We start from the raw sequence: 17201 nt of genomic DNA, 5'->3' as shown, positions 1-17201 counted from the left end.
ATAATCCAAGGCTACAGGAAAGTGGTAACAAACCACAGGCTTGTGGCGCCTGACACAGGTGGGTGTGGACTGGGCTCAGCCTCTGACAAAATCTACCCAGGTCACTCCTGAACTGTAATTTTTGGAAGCTTAGAATCAATCCCCCACAGGGAGAGCCTGCCAGACCCACACCAACCCTGTGTGGAATCAAGAGTGAATGTGGCTGTCTGGTTTCCCTAGGGAGGTTTTCTGTGGGATAAACAGGCTTCCAAGCATCAGCAGGGGAGCTCCAGAGTGCCAGCCACCAGCTGCTCTCATCCTTTGTTTATTGCTGACATCTTTTGACTCAGAGCAATCGTAATCTCCACACTGAGTGGTGACTGAAATCTTAAATGGAGCCCTTTGACAAGCCACAGAACTTGAGCGCCTGCTCTGTCAACTGCACTGACCAGTCTACATGGCCCTAGATGACATTCCTTGTACAGACAAAGAAAAAGGTGACAAAGGGGCATTTGCTGTTGCCCTGCTTGGTGGCAGGCAATCCTGTCATCGATGAGGTGGGCTCCTTCCTGTACCTCTCTATTAAGTACACCTAAAAGCAACAGATGAAGGAGACATGGCCACTTGTTCTTTTCACAAGTGAAGGGGATGGGCAGAGCTCCCCAAGCCCAATTTCTCCGAGGAAGGAGGTGTATATGACCACCCTGTGTCTCTTGGCCTTACGGTTTGGCAGAAGACGACGTCACGGCGATACTGCAGGCTGAGGTAAGAGGCGATTGTGGGGGCGCTGTCCTGCATGAGCAGGAAGACCATGGCTGCCTTGGCCTTGTCGCTCATCATGGCCACACAGTCTGTGAGGGTGGTCAGCAGAGGGTAAAGGGCCTCGCTCCACTCACCTGCACATGAGCGAGGGACTCATTAGAGTTTGGAAGAAAGGCTTAGAAGCAGGCACTGTAAGGCAGCACACTACCTGCACCTAACCATTGTTCCAACCTTCCTCTCGCACCCCCAGCCCCTCTATACCTCCCGAACCTGCTTCCCCCACCACAGAGCCTGGTTCTGCCCAGAGCCAATGCTGTTCCCTTGTTCGTCCGTCCCTCTACATGCGCTGCTCAGTAAGAGATCAGCTCTGCTCTGGTGTCATCCACATACAGCACTTAGCATTTACCCTTTACTACCAGGGATCCTTCTATGTGCCAAACTAGAGCTGTTGAGGACAACAGCAGTGAAGTTTCTGCAGGTCTCGGCAGGACCGGAAACAAGAGGAGCAACTGCCTTCCACCTTGTCACTCACTGCCCTGCTTGTTATCAACTACCTCCAGCTCAGCTCTCTTTAGGGATGGACAGGAACTTCAACCCTGTGCTTAAACAACCCTTTAAAATAGAGCCCGGAGGGAAGGCGCAGAGCAGGGGCAGCTTTGGCTCCGCCTTTGTTTCCTTCCTTCTTGGAAGACATCTAAGGGAGAAGACATGCCCTGTCCAAAAACAGGCATCAGCGTGTCTACTTGGGGAAGCGTCCCTCCAGACAAGCTTAGGGCAGTGGGCACCTGAAGGATAGACTGCAAGCTGCAGAGCCCTCAGACCAGCAACTACACTGCCAGAGAGAGCCTCTGTCTGACACAGTCTGAGGGCAGGAAGAGAAGGGAGCCTTGCTTGCTCACCTGCCATCTGACTAGCACGTCAACTCCAAGCATGTATGGAGAACTAGCCACCCTCAGCGGCTGGCCTCACTACACAGAACAGTCCAGGGTTGGAAATGATCTAACTGGATATGCAGGCACACTATATGTGGACAAGGGAGAAAGAGCAGGCTTAAATTTAGAATCTAAGGCAGAAAGGTCTGAGCAAATATGACACAGTGACAAAGAACATTGGACTAAGAAGTGGAAAATATGAGTCCCAGGCCTGGCTGCTGTGCAGTGGGAGACACAGGCAAGGCCCTGACCCCTCAGCCACACGGGACCTTATTGGGAAAATCAGAGAGAAGCGCCAGATAGATGCCCAGACCGCACTCCTCCTCTGAACTCCTCAGGCACCAAGTGTCCTGCTTCTTTGAAGAACTCTGATTCTGCCAAAAATGGCCAGTGAAAAACCAGGGGGCAGGGCATGTTGTTGGGGAAAGGTAAAGTCAGTGAGCCTGCTTCATAGCTGGGTGTGGTGATGCACGCCTGCAATCTCAGGGCCTGGGGGTAGGGGTGACGCAGGAGGTTAACAAGTTCAAGACTAGCCTGGGCTACATACTATTATCCAACCTCAAAAAATAAAAACCACCTAGCACCACCTTACTGCTCCCTTCAGTGAGCACTGGACTCACTGAAGTCCACTGGAGTGAGCTCAGATCAAATGTGCCATCTTGACTTTGCTTTCCCAGTCAGCAGACTCACAATTCACAGGATAACCATGGTTATTTTACCCTGAAAGTGAGCCGCATAGACGAGTCATTTTGTTCAACCAAGCCGAGCCTCCCCCATACGACTTTGTAATTTTAACTACTCTTTTTCAGAAATGAAGCTCATGTAACAATTTGCTGAACTAGAAAAAGAAGAAATGGCTGAGTGAGAAGCACTCAGTACTTCTCTTGGAAAACGGGTGTTACGGACCTACAAGAGGGCGATCCGACATCTTCCCAGGTAGTCTCAGGCAAGGCTGGATGGCCAGAGTCCAGTAAAGCCCCAACCCCCACTGCCATCATTTCTAACACCTTCCTGTCCTATCCACACAGAGAGGAAATGGGGGTGGGAGCTGAGAGTCATCCCAAGCCACAAGTCACATCTGACTGACTCTCAGAGCCAGTCTTTAGTGGTCAGCCTGTTTCTGCTGAGGAGAGAGTAGGAGATTGAGGGTACTACGTGTTTTACGTATGCATAGAAACACAATTTAGAACAATCCTAAGCCAAACTGATTTCAACAGCAGCACCTGGTATCTACCCAGAGCTGGCTGGGTGCTGGAGCTGGTGAAGGGCTTTCAATGTGCTACCTCAGAGGGAAAGACGGCAAGGACTACTACTGTTTATACTGTTTTGTTATTGTTGAGTCAGGTCAGCTAAGCAATGCTCTGAGAGTCAGTCAGATGTATACAGATGTCCACTTCTGCTCAGCTATCTGCTACCCAGCGGCAGCTGCTGCCCGACAGCCCATGGCCCACACTACTTTTGGTGGCTTCAAACGCTCTTTCGTCTACAGGCTGCTTTTTAAAAATTAAGCCATTGGTATGAACAAGGGATGAGAGATAGAATGCATGTGTGTCTGTATGTTTATAGTATATGCATATATGTGCTCACATGTAGGTGTGTGCATCCGTATGTGCATGGGTAGAGACCAGAAGTTCATGTCCAGCATCCTCTTCTATCGCCCCCACCTGACTCTCTCTGTGGGCCTGATGCACACTGACTGCTTTCCCTCCTGGCCAGCCAGCAAGCTCTGGGGACCAGCCTGTCTCTGCCTTCCTCCGCAGAGCTGGGATTACAGGTATGCGTTGCCACTCCTGGCTTTTCACTTGGGTGCTGCGGACCTGAAGTCAGATCCTCACGAGTACATGGCGAGCACTTTATTCCCATCAAAGAATCGATGTCTCCAGCCTCTGGATTGTGTGTTTAATACAGATTAAATATGCAGTACCGGACCCCAGCAGGGAACCATTTTTAACATCAATTGTGGAAAAGCTGCCAGTGTTCCCCAAGAGGAAGAAGAAAGAGTTCTATAAACCAGGCATCTTCTGCGTGCTGATAGAAACCGGAGTGGAGAAGAAGCCTGAACTCCCTCCACAGGCTCCCAGGCCACCTTCTCTGGTTCTCACTGTAGGCCTTGGTCTGCCACACGTAAGACACCAGGCTAGTAAAGGGCATCCACCCAGGCTCAGTGACTGAGGGCTCCTCCATGACACTGGGATCTAAGACCCACTCAGGCTGCTACACTGATGTATGGAGGAGGAGGACTACTAAGGGACCTGAAGCAAACAGGGAGAAACAATGAGTCTGGGTAGACACTGGCTCAGTGCACACAGAGCATGGACTCATGGCACCCATCACTAGCTGTGCTCTAGATGTGCCACAGGTGTCTTTCCATCTTATGTCTACGCACAAACATCCATCACTGGTATGGCCGTGTAGCTGACTGTAGAGAGTAACAATCTGTGTGGGGAGAAAGGTGCATGCACACTGTGAGAACACCACAAGCTGTAAACAGGTTTGTCAGGGACTAGATCAGGGCTCGGTGCACCTTACAGTAGTCTTTATAGTCCAGGAGAGCCACAGCGTCTCTGCTGCACTAACTGAAAACAGGTGACAGCCACTATAATGTTATAAAGCAGGCTGTGGACAGGAGTTAGCTCAAGACAGAAGCCCACACACACCTGAGGTAGAATCGGGGCCTTAGGTTCTCCATGGAAATGTGGCAGAAAGATTTCATTTTTAACAATAATCCCAACTAAGGCCCAGATTAAAGTGGGTTAGAATTCTAAAGCTGTGTCGATTACAGAAGTTGACAGAGGAAGCTGTCCACCATATTCCCAGTGGACACTGATCATCCAATTGTGCCTTCAAAAGTTACACGCGCCTATGTGACGGTAAACAAGGAGTGTTTACAAACATGTACCTTTCCAAATTAGATTACCCACCACAGGAAGTCCAATGCACTCAGAAATAAACCACGTGGAAAGGTTTTAGGCCACAGAAGGAAAACCACAACGTGCCTGGTGGCCCGTTTCAGGTCATATCCCCCCTAAGTCCCACAGGTCCCTCACCACACCTCAAAACAAAGGAAGTACTGAAATATTCTCCTAACTCTGGGAACACAAAACAATCTTCAATAACTGAGCTACAAGCACTACCTGAGCATTTAAATGTCAGCAGCGGGAGGCTTGAACGCAAAGCACGTACCTGGACTGGACTCTTCAGGAGGGGGGCTGCAATCTGCACAGAAATGGAGGGCGACAGGGGTGATTAAGGAGCAGCACACAGTTCAAACATGAGCAGCTCAGTTGGAGCTGCTGCACCAGCACCAGCAGCCAAGTGGTTAAGCACAGGGAGAGGAGGCCCGGGCTCAGGCCTCTTCCCCAGCCTCCCCAGGGCTTTTCTGCTGCCGGGAGCAACTGAGCCCTCTCAGTGGTGAACAACGCTATTCACCAGAGTCAACATCCATGTGGCTAACACTTCAACATAAGATGTTCTTCAAGCCGAGTGAGCCAACACACAATGTTACGGACGCCACGCTGATAGCACACAACAATGCCAGACGCCACACTGATGACGATGCAGAGGTGGAGCCCCATGCTGGCTTTCAACATCAAGGAGAGACACTAACCAACCAAGCATGCAGAGCAACTGTGGGGCCACCGCCCTGGCTGACAGAGGAACCCAGGGCTCAATGTCTACGGCTGAGCTCCACACTGCTAAGGCCCAGTGATAAAACCAATACACCGACAGAACCTTCAAAAGTGCAACGAAACTCGATGTAAAAGCTGTATGACTCGAAAGATAGCTCTAAATGTGAAACTCCTCCAGCCTTGCTGCCCCTCCAGCCTTGCTGCCCCTCCAGCCTTGCTGCCCCTCCAGCCTTGCTGCCCCTCCAGCCTTGCTGCCCCTCCAGCCTTGCTGCCCCTCCAGCCTTGCTGCCCCTCCAGCCTTGCTGCCCCTCCAGCCTTGCTGCCCCTCCAGCCTTGCTGCCCCTCCAGCCTTGCTGCCCCTCCAGCCTTGCTGCCCCTCCAGCCTTGCTGCCCCTCCAGCCTTGCTGCCCCTCCAGCCTTGCTGCCCCTCCAGCCTTGCTGCCCCTCCAGCCTTGCTGCCCCTCCAGCCTTGCTGCCCCTCCAGCCTTGCTGCCCCTCCAGCCTTGCTGCCCCTCCAGCCTTGCTGCCCCTCCAGCCTTGCTGCCCCTCTCAGAGGCAGCTGAGAAAAGATCCTACCAGGCTAGTGTCAGCAAACCTGTGGTGCATTCTCTCAGTTAGTGACTGGTGTGGGAAGGCCCAGCCCATTGTGGTCGGTGCCACCCCAGGGCATGGGGTCCTGGGCAGGTATAGAAGAAAGCAGGCTGAGCCAGCTGGTAAGGAGTGCTCCTCCATGGCCTCTGAATCGTTTCTGCCTCCAGGCTCCTGTCTTCAGTTCCCACTGACTTTTCTGGCTGATGGACTGAGCTGTGAGCTGAATAAGCCTTTCCTCCTCAGGTTGCTTTTGGTCATGGTGTTTTATCACCACCATGGAAACCCTAACTGGAAAAAGCACACTGGACACGTGAGCCACAAAGACAAACAGCTTCATCACATGACATACTAGCTCCTCAATTTTAAAATATCTAACCGTCTTCCTCTGTATCTGCAGAAAATATTTTGAGTTACAAAAAAAAAAAATCATGCATTCATTTATGGTGGGCAAATAACTTACCACCTAACTACATCCCTAGACCTACAACAAGTTCACATTAAAGAAAAGTAAGTAATGAACTTTGAGAAGAAAATTAAACAGGAAAATGAGAACAAAACAAGCACCAACTAGTTCCATGAATCCATCACAGGCGTGGGAGGGTGACAGCTGTAACCGCTGCTCCCCGAGATGGAAAGTAGGCGACGTGGACATTGCAGACAGATGAGAGGCAAAGGACATGCCATTCATGACATTTCCCAGGAGACTGATGGAGACACACGACTGTGCTCAATGGCCGATGTCTAACTGAGAATCCCTCATCACACAAAGCCTGGCCTACATACTTCGGGGCTGGACTTGGCTTGAAGCTCCCCATGGACATGAGAGGGAGGCAGGAACTGGGTACTCAGCCAGGGCTCAGATGACTTGACCAAGTGTTCTCCCGCCTCTTATAGGAAAGAGTGAAAGGCCCAATGAGGAGGACCGGCAGCCACTTGTTCACCATGCCCTGTATCCTTCTGAAGTGTGCTGCTGCACGGCATCGCTCTGTGCCCAAGGTCTCCCTCTAAGAGAGGTGTCGGACAGGTCAATCTAGCTTAGGTGCCATCTGACTGAGTTACAAGACCAGGCACCATGCTTCTGTTGAGTGAGAGTGTGCCAGCCAATGAGAGCCTGTAGGGCTGCACGCATCCTCGTCCAGCAGAGTTCCTACGCAACTTGCCCTCTGAAAACCAGTCCACCCATTCCCAACACAATGAAAGAAACACCACAGAGGCATCTGCATCATCCCCCGTCAGCTTCTCAGGTCGGCTTACAAACCCGAGAAGACTTCCCACCATGGCACTGGAGCCCGGGGGGCCCACCGGCCCATGGTGGTGATGATGCAGACTCAGTCCCTCCAGTTGCATGGGAAAACAGGAGCCCCACCCTGCCTATCTGCTGTATGTATGTGCTGACCCTGTGCTGCCTTTAGCCCCCCTGCAGTCTGCACTGGGGAGGCACACATGGAGTCAGACACAGATACAGAGGTGACGCGGCACAGGCTGAGGTGGCATGGGAAGCGTGGATGCATACGCACGTGTGTTTGAGTGAGGATGGCATGCAGCAGTGGGCATGGAGGAGGGGCATGTCGAGGAGGGGGCGTCACAGAAGGGGTCCTCCGGTCTGATCCAGTAGGCTTGGCTGTCCCTGTTACCTTTCTTGCTGGAACAGGTGCTTGAACAGGGGAAAACATCCTCGCCGCCCTCCCCATGCAGACGTTCCTTCTGCAGCAGCTTGTCCACCCGCTGAATGATGCACTCCAGGCTCTTGTCCACATTCAGCCACACTTTCTCCTTCAAACCAACAAGACTGTCTGGGTCAGCTTGTCAACAGAACAACAGACCCAGCCTGTCTCCATCTCTTCCCCACTTCCAGACCAGTGATGCCCAAGTTGCCATTCAATTCAGATATGCTTTTCTAAGGCAACTTACAGCCTTGTGGTCACTCGCTGAAAGCCTGGCAGATACCCACTGCCAGCTCTGGAAGACAGATGGCCTTCCAGACAGGCCTCACCTGACAGGTCACAGGGCACTAAGAGCTCATCCCTGCCTCCTTCCACTGCGGGCTCCCTACAACCATCACAAACACTGAGGTTTCCTTCTGATGGACAGCAGTGAAAACATCTGGCTTAGGTGGGGCCTGAAGGAAGAGAGTGAGGCTGGGAGGAGCTGCAGAAACCCACACAGATCACAGGCTGCCAGAGCTAGTGAGCACTCTGCTGCTGATTAATAATTCAGTGCTTCCCAGGGTGCCTCTGAGCAGTAGCCCCGACAAATGACGACAGGTTGCAGGATATGACCCCTTCTAAAGAGACAAGGGTCCAGCTCAGGGCCCACACTGGAACAATGAAGTGACATGGTGTCAGGGGCAGTGGCAGCCTGGGCACCTGAGCCTCTGCATTCAAACAACAAAGAATCCTAAAGGGTGAAGGACGAGAAGGGGTGCTGAGTAAGAGGAGAGGCTTGGCTCCCAGTACAGTTTACACACACTATGGTGTGAAAACAGCCAACCTCTGAACATCAGGTGCCCAGAGCCATCTGGGAAGCAGACCTTGAGCTTGCTAACAGAGGAGCTGACACTTCGTGAGGGAAGACACAGGCAGCAGTTCTACAGTCCAGCAGCAGGATCATAGGCAGGGGGCATACTCACCCACTCTTCCTCATGCCAGTCCACCTGCAGGGAAGACCGGCTGCTCCTCCCTGCCCACCTGGCCATGAGGGTGTCCTGGTCATTCCGAAGCATCACCTGCTCCTCCTCAGTCGAGGTAGGGGAGGCCTTGGAAGCGATGTAGTCAGGCCGTGCTGCATTCAGCCCATGGATGGAGTTGGCCAACAGCTTACAGTCACAGACAGTCACCAACTGCCGAGTCTGCAGGTTCACACAAACCAGGGCTGCTAAGTGTGCTCTCTTACAGAAGGAGAGAGGCAAAGGCCAAAGTCCCCCCACCCATCCTGTTCCACACAGCCTGCTAGAAGAGCATTCTCAAGGATATCTAAATACAAAGGCAACATGGGGTAATCTCAGCAAGAGCTTTCCTTCAAGACTAGAGGACACAGGGGTCTGCTTGAGACCTGCTTATCCCAGAAGGGGTCAAAGAAGCTTAGAAGGGGTTGAAGAATCCTATCTGACATTTTCTGGCTCTGCTTGCCTTTGACCCTACATCACTGGAAAAAAAGGCTCCTTGGCAACTCGGGCACTGTGCCCAGCCTCTGGGGGTAGTCCCCAGTGATCGCAAATTACTTGAGCATGTCTTATGCAGAAGGCTCACAGTTCCCACCTTGGAGACTGCAACAGGAGCTCCACTGTTCCTAGCTTTACTGCTGACAACCGTTGCTTCCTCTCCCAGTGATCCTGGTCTGTCTTTAGATCGTGGGGACTCATGTGAAGGCTATAACACAGTCTGAGCAGGAACAATGCCACCCACCAGCAAGTCAGGTGAGGGTGGAGAGGTGCAATGAGAATGTGTCGGAGGGGAAAGAGCACCATGCATCAAAGGTGGCATAGCCACTCTCTCAGTATGCAGCAATGCTTATATATTTTTAAGTCAGGATTGAGCTATGGTTAAACTGAACTTTTAAAATTAATTATATCTAAGCCAATAAGGTTATATTGCTCACTTTTTTAAAAAGATTTATTTACTTATGTATGTATGGAGTACACTGTCACTGTCTTCAGACACACCAGAAGAGGGCCTCAGATCCCATTACAGATGGTTGTGAGCCACCATGTGGTTGCTGGGAATTGAACTCAGGACCTCTAGAAGAACAGTGCTCTTAACCACTGAGCCGTCTCTCCAGCCCCTGAGAGTAGCTCATTTCTTATGAATAAATGATTGCTCTGTTGATGCTGACTGAGATGTCACTAAGAAAGCTGTAGTCTGTGTGAATTCCAGGAAAATGAATACACATTTAACTTGCTGGAAGATACACATCAACTTGTTGGCCTGAATTCACAACTGGGGCTTCCCACGTGGGGCTCTCACCACAAGCAAGTCATAGACTTCCCTATAACATGAATTTAAAAGAAAAGCCTTCAAGGTCACCACAATGCCACTCTCTGTACAGCTCTGGGCACTTCTGGGCCGCTCTGGGTGGTCTAGTAGCTTCTAGAAACTCGAGAGACCTCTGCACCCCACACACAGCTGGGCAGCCCCCTCCTACCTTGTCTGCCAAGATGGCGAGAGTCCTCTCAAGGCCAGTGGCAGACCTGTCCTTCGCCGCCCTTGAGAGCCGTTCTGCATAGTAGCTCACTTGGGTTTTCAGGGTGTTGATCTGAGCAATGATCTCCTTGGCCCGGACGACATCCTGTGGTATGTAGATTATGGACTGGCAGGTAGAAGATGTACTAAAAGGAACAACAGGTCCTAAGGGGCTCTCCAGAGCATCCAATCCACCCTCAGCTATCCCCACACTGGAGGTGTTTTCTTGGGAAGTTTAGTCACTGATGTGATGGGCCAAGGTCAATCTTAGAAGACCAATTTTTATCTAAGGAGAAGTATAAAATGTATATAAGACTTTTATGTGTGCCTGTACCTGGATGTGTCTCTATATTTACCACATACATGTACATGTGTATAAGTACCTTGGAATATCACTATCAATAGTTACACAATGCTGGGATCTTACCTAGGAACTTCATCCAGTAACTTATAAGTGGTCCTTCAGATATGGGGTCAACTTACACCAGAAGGGACCAATTACCATAGTATAATAAATACTCAAATATATTTTTTCTTTAAAAAAAAAACTAAACAAAAACCATCCCCTAAAGTTTGCTTCTCCATTTGGCCAATAGGGCCTTCAAGGCTTCCTGTGAGCAGACTCACATTGTCCTCACATGTATTAGCCAGAGCAAGTTCCCAACAGTGGGATCCTTTCTCTCTCCTGTGTTTCAGGACTTCCTCATGCCGACAACAATGAATTAGAGAAAGCCGAGGCTGAGCCAGCCAGAGGCAGGCCCAACAACTCAACACTTCTGAAACTACAGCCCCTCCTCCTTCCCACCTCCTCACCACTGTGGTGCAGCTGCAGTGTCTGGGAACCAGATGTCAAGGGGCCAGGCCAGCTGCTGCCCAGGTAGTCAGGAACCTGTGAGGGGCCAGGTCCATATGCCCTAGCTTCAGAGGTGGGCCACATGTGTGGCCATCTAAGGTGGCACCAATACTAAGCTTGTATTTCTTAGCTCAGGTCCCAACTAAGCATCATAAAGTTGTATTTGAGGCCATCTGAGGATGCTTGAGAAAATGAGGAGGAGACATAAAAGTCCCCAATGCAGAGGTGGTGATTCTGGGATGTGTGGATAAGGGAGGGAATGCTCTCCCTTCTGAAATGAAGGACTGGCCTTGAGTTCCAGGAGGAGGGCACTGTAGAGAGCAGAGTGACTCTCATTACAGCCCCCCACTTGCTGGAGATGAGCATCACCCCAGACCTTTCCAGGGAGGTCCAGAAGCAAGTCAGGAAGAAAACACCACTGCCCTTTCTTTCTTGACTACAGGGCAAACATGCAAACACCACAAACCAAACTGCCCCAGAGGGAACCACCACCACCACAAGCCCACACAGCACAGCGGACACGATGATCTGCCAGAAGCCCATGCAGCAGATGGCGACGGAGCCTGGGCAGCACAAGCCATTGCACAGCACCGCCTGCAGGAGCTACTTTCCAATCTGCAATCTCTCCCAAATGAATAGCTGCTACCTGGGACAGTCAGGTCTCAGGGATACATTCCAAAGAAGAGTCAGAAAGTAGAGTCTGTTCTTTCTGGTCCTCAGCCTTGAGAGTCTACATGGACTATGTGCTGTGTGTAGGTCTACTGTCTCATATGCCCATGGCTGTGCACACTGTTACAGCAACATCCACAGGACACGTGGAAGTACACTGTGAAATTGGCAGTACAAGTTGGCAAAGAACCGCTCTTGGGGACATCAGGAATACATACATTATGTACTTAACTCCCAAATCAGGAGGCACACAAAGGCAATGGGTGGGGTGCAGAGGCTATACTGCCTTGTGGCAAACAGGCCTCCATGGGAGGGGCCTCTCTCTTCTACTCATTGTCTGGGTTCTCAGTTCTTCCTGCAACAGCTCAGGAGGCAATGGCCTATTGTGTGATCCTTGGGCTTCATATTAGACTCCCATCTGGGTCTGTTGACCCATCCCTACTCACAGTGGAGGCCATGGGCTGAGCACAGAGCCATGTGAGCAACAGAGTGGAGGCCTAACGTGTACCTGCTCTGGCTACAGAGAGTAAAGCTGCCACTGCATAGATGACAGTCTCATGGAACCTAGGGTAGGATCAGATCTCTGAGATCTGGGTGATCCCTCGCTCCCAGGCTGGAAGGTTCCCTGCGGTCTCACAAATGCTTGGTAACCTGGAGAAGAGAGTGGAATCCCAGGAGTAACCAAGCCCTTCCTGACATGGGAGATCCAGAGTCTTCAACTAAGATGGAACCTGAGGAACTTTCCAGAAAAGGTTCACATGAAGCACCTGGGTTGGAATTTACCAAGAAGCAGTGGGGCCCTTGGCTCTCCATGCTCCACTTGCTGCTCATCCCTCAGGCTCTTAGGGATCTGACTCATCCTGCTAGGGGAAAGAGTAGGCCTCCCTTCAGAAAGCCAGAGGAGAGAAAAGCAATAATGTTCTGAGGGGACACCGAGATCACAGCTGTGGAGGAGGAAGGGGGAGCAGCATCCCTCCCAGAAGCTGTCTTCCCTCCCTGGAACTCCAGGGAAGGGACTCCTCAAGGGAAGCTGGTGGGTGAGGCACCTTCTTGGCTGTGTTTGTAGGGACTCAGGACTTCCTGTCATTGTGTCTCCAGCAGAGCTCTAGCATGCCAATGACGGTCTAGCCCCAGCCCGAAAACCTCATGGGTCATTAGATCAAGATAGCAGCATTGCGGGTTGGGGATTTAGCTCAGTGGTAGGGCGCTTGCCTAGCAACCGCAAGGCCCTGGGTTCGGTCCCCAGCTCCGGGAAAGAAAAAAAAAAAAAGAAAGATAGCAGCATTTCCCATAGGACTGTGGGGCCTCCTCTCTTGGGAGTTGCTGGTTTCCCAGTCTGGGACTACTGAGGAGATCCTAAACAGACATGGTAGCTTCTGGCCCCATGTAATTCTCTGGAGGAAAAGGTTTCTCAGCTATTGTTCTGCTACCCAATGGGAAAACTGACCTTAAAATTACCATCATTAAAACCAGCACAAATTATAAGTATTTCAAAAATGTAAACTGGCTCTATCAGACAAAGGGAAAGCGAAAACCCAAAGGCCTCACACTTCTTGCTGAAGAAGAGCAGACACAGATTTGTAATCCTGGCTACTAAAGACTGAGGCAGGAGAATTATAAGTTTGAGAAAAGCCTTGGCTGCAGGATGAGTTCAAGGCTAGTTTGGGGATGCTTAGTGAGCCCTGTCTCAAAAGAAAAAAAAATGTTAAAATGGCTGAGGTGGAGTGCAGGGATAAAGCTTTGCCTACCCTGTGTTGAAAACAAAGAGCGGTTCCCAAATGGCCTTGGCTGGACGAGGCAGCTGACTGTGTAAAGGTAGGCAGCTAAATGTAAGGGGGCTGATGTGATGCCCCGGCTGGCACCTGGACCCACCAGGGCTCTTGTGCAGCTGGGAGGAGGCAAACTGGGCCCTGCCTCCACTGAGTGCAGGAAGAAACTGCTGTCAGGTAGGAAAGGAGGCTGCAGGGTGCAGCCTGGCTATTCATTGTCAAAGAACATTGCAGCTGGAAGGGAGAGCTCCGCCTCTGGGAGGACATGGAACCGGGAGCCACGCGGCAAATGGGATGGAGCCACCCCAGATGAAGGACAGCACAGGCTTCTCTACACAAGAGCGAGAATCAACGTACACTCTCTCCACAGACAGAAAACTCACCAACACTCCTCAAAACTGCTAAAGAAAAAAAAAAAAAAGAAACCAAACGAAGCATTAGCAATTATTAGCAAATACCACAGGCAAAGCACAGTTTAAAGGCTGACTGGGTTTGTTTTCTCTCTAAATACTTGGATGTAATTTGTTGAGACCACAACCACAGGGATAAGCAAACCTATGAGTCAAAAATGCTTGTTTCCCGGAGTGAGTCTGAGGGCTGTGCTCAAACCCCAGGGATATCCCAGTAGGGCACAGAACACAAAAGCGTCTGCATGTAAAGAAAAGCTCAGAGAGTGCAAACTGCTGGGAAGGTGGGCTTAGGACATTACTACTACGTTAATCAAATCGGTTATAATACCTGAAAGGCCAAAGAGGCATTGGGGAAACCAGTCTGAAGCTAACATGTATAGTTGTCTGATAACAAACTGTAACCTTTCATGGACAAGGGACAGCCAGGTTCCTGACTGGCCACCTGAAATGAATGGACTTTCTCTGTCAGGAGCATGTCACCTCACACATTCACTCTTCCCACACACACTAACTGAGATAGGAGCTTTGCCCTTCTCCCCACTCCCCAGGGTGCTGTGGATGCCAACAATGAGGAAAGGCTGAGCACCCAGGTTGTCTGCTCGGTGGGATGGAATGAAGGCTACCTGACACTTACTAAGATACTGAAATGGCTTTGCTGAGCCCAGCCTCTCCATGCTCCTCCTCCCCATACCCAGGCTGGGTGACACACTGGCAGGACAAGCTCTGTGAGAATGTCCTTTCCTGCTCTCTGCTCAGTCTCTGGCACTGGTGGCAGCGTGGCACTCTGGTCTACCTGCCTGACTCCACGGGCTCCTCATGGGCTGCTGGTCTAATTGTGCAGCATCCTGATCCGGTGGACAATGCCCTCCCTCTGGCCACAACAGCAGAACTGGACAATGACCAACCAACACCTACTTGTTCGAGGACCCTCCTCCACCTGCTTCTACCTGCCAGCACGTGGGAGTTTCTGTGGCTTCCTATCTCTAAGAGCATTCCACTCTCAGATCAAGAGCACATCTTGCTGAGGCCTCCCAGTAATATTTGGTCTTATCCCCTCTCACCTGGTGGATTCTGTGCTAACCCACCTGCTGCCTTGCCCTTTCTGAGATCAGAGAGCTGCTCTATTCTCTCCCCCTCACCTTACACACATGCATGTTCCACAGAGGTGCAATCAGACTCTGAGCAGTCTCCTTTCTGGTGCTTCTCCACTGCACACTCTGCCCAAGGGCCTCAACGTGGCGTCACCCTGCTCATTTTTACACTCACACCTTCTAACCACATTTACATTTTGCTAGGTGACATTGCCCACCCTGCCTCAGTTTCCTGCTCGGAGCAGAACTGTACAACCCTCTAGATCCTTCCAGTTGTGAGAACACTTGCCACTGCTGTCCTTTAGGAAAGAACAGAGTGCTGGGGCTTTAGGAACTACAGAATGATCCCTGAAAGTGTTGTCTTGTCAGAGGCTTTACGGGTCGGGTGCTCCACCAACTGACCAGAGACTGCAGGACGCTGAGACAGCAGGCACCGTACACAGGCAGCTAGCTGCCAGAAACAGCTCTCAGAGGCGGCTCTCTGTATGCAGCTCCCTGGAAAGACTAGACTAGTGGCTAGGTGCTTCACCACTCCCTCCCCTCAGCCCAACGCACACAGAGCAGCACAGGGTCCCTGAGGCAGCTCCTCCAGCCACGCAGAAGCAGATCAGATGGCTGGATGCTTTTGCAGCTCTGTTTTGATTCTCGTTTTAACTCACAGACGTCAGACACAACTGTACAAGGATCACAAAGACCCTCCTTCACTTACTGCTTCTTGGCCTCTTCAAACTTGTGCAGCTTTTTTCGAAGACCTCCTGACTTAAAACCTTGGCAGTGTGCTGCTGGGGCTCCAATAGTGACGACGTCGTAGTTCTGATCTGAGCGACAGAAAGCTTTCTTCCATTACTCTGGGGTCAGGCTGACAGATAAGCTAGTTATGGCAACCCGCATAGCATTGTGGGACCTGCAGCCCATGTGGCTCCCTAATCCAACATCCAGAGGCCAAAAGAGGGCTTGCTGGACCCAACACTAACTATTCAGTAAGAAAGCCAAAAGGCAACGCCACCGCCTGGACTAAGTGCTCACTTCCTCTTCTCTTGGGAAAGGGTCACTGACCAGCAACTTTCTGCTGTGAAAACAAAAGGAAGCTGAAGAGCCAAGAGGAAGGGGTTTGGACTTTGTCCTTGGGCGTTGGAAGAATGAGGGAGAGAGAGGTAGGGGGTAGGGGGGGTGTCTCTTGCTGCCCAGAATATAGGAAAAATGGGCCATATAAAGGGCAATTCAAGGACCAAGTACACAGAAAGAAGGAAGCAGAGCAGCACCCAGCAACGGGTGAGAAGGGCAGGTACCTGAGCCGCCGTCGTCCTGAACTCGCATCCTCTGTATGTGCAGGTTTGTGGGAACGAATTCTAACTTTTTATCTGCTTTCAAGCTGCTTGCTTTAAACGAAGGACCTAAGCAGTAAAACAAGAAAACAGACCATCAACACGCACCGTACACAAGCAGAAATCGCCTGGAGCAGCACGGAAGCAGGTGCATCTCAACTGAGGCCTGGACTATTCTGAGTGGCCATTCAAGACAGTAGGTGGGAGGACAGCTTGCAGGCAGGGGACTGGCTCTGAATGCTCTCTGGTGAGCAGAGCCAGAGATAATCAGCTCTTAGAAGGCTAGAGTAGTGAGGAGGCCATTCCTCCTACAGCTCAGCTCAGAAAGACATGCTATACAGATGTGACCATAGGTGGTGTGGTGCCACCATGACAGAAAGCAGTGGTCCATGCCAGAGACTGCCTGCCAAGTCTACAGACGGCCATCACCTCAGAGCCTCGAAACTGCCTTCCTGTGACAGCACACCTCAATCTGAAATGAAGAGCAGACCTGTACCTCACCTTGGGTCAGGCTCCATGGCACTGCTTGCCCTCTCCAACCCGTTTCAGTAAGTTCCCTCACACAGGGGCCTAGAGAGGTTGACAGCATAACCAGCAGCCACAGTCTTATTTCTAGAATCAGAATCTAGAGCTAACTAAGGTGAAAGTGACAAGAGGAGAGCGATGGCTCTCGGGTAGACTGCCACTGTGCTCTGCCTACAGGAGTATAGAAGACACACTGTGACTCTCAGACCTGCAGGGTGCCTGTCTTGGACACTGTAAGGAATATAGCCAAGGCCAGTGTTTAACTGAGAGTCTCAGAATAAGGATGCTTCTGACATTTGAAAAGCTCTATCCTAGAAAACTCAAGTTTGCATGAGTTGCACACTTTTTCAGGAGCATTTATCTAGCATGTGCCGGTGCCTCAACCCCTCAGGCAAATGCTGGCATCTTTCTAAGTGATGCACTAGACTTCTCAAGCTTGGACCAGTCCCACACACTACCACCTTGCTAAGTTTAAAAACAAGTTCCCA

At 51.1% G+C, this 17201-nt stretch overlaps 1 protein-coding gene across 17 annotated transcripts in view; it reads right to left on the bottom strand.

Annotated features, from left to right (window-relative positions):
* Window positions 1-17201, bottom strand: part of Inpp4a (inositol polyphosphate-4-phosphatase type I A) — a 118328-nt gene that overhangs the window by 21553 nt on the left and 79574 nt on the right. For 4 of the 17 annotated variants that reach the window (XM_039084224.2, XM_039084225.2, XM_039084230.2 and 1 more), the window contains exons 12-19: window positions 16153-16257; window positions 15573-15681; window positions 13746-13763; window positions 10034-10217; window positions 8523-8741; window positions 7411-7666; window positions 4857-4889; window positions 703-875 (exon numbers count right to left, since the gene is read on the bottom strand). In XM_039084224.2, the coding sequence (XP_038940152.1) occupies window positions 703-875; window positions 4857-4889; window positions 7411-7666; window positions 8523-8741; window positions 10034-10217; window positions 13746-13763; window positions 15573-15681; window positions 16153-16257 (1097 nt within the window). Of the gene's footprint in view, window positions 1-702; window positions 876-1640; window positions 1762-4856; window positions 4890-7410; window positions 7667-8522; window positions 8742-10033; window positions 10218-13745; window positions 13764-15572; window positions 15682-16152; window positions 16258-17201 lie in introns of those variants that run through there. The other 13 variants (XM_039084238.2, XM_039084234.2, NM_031002.4 and 10 more) reach the window with 9 other exon arrangements.

This window comes from Rattus norvegicus, chromosome 9 (assembly GCF_036323735.1).
Source record: "Rattus norvegicus strain BN/NHsdMcwi chromosome 9, GRCr8, whole genome shotgun sequence".
Lineage (NCBI taxonomy): Eukaryota > Metazoa > Chordata > Mammalia > Rodentia > Muridae > Rattus > Rattus norvegicus.
Note: the sequence above shows the minus strand (reverse complement) of the source record. Positions and strands in the feature narration are given on the sequence as shown.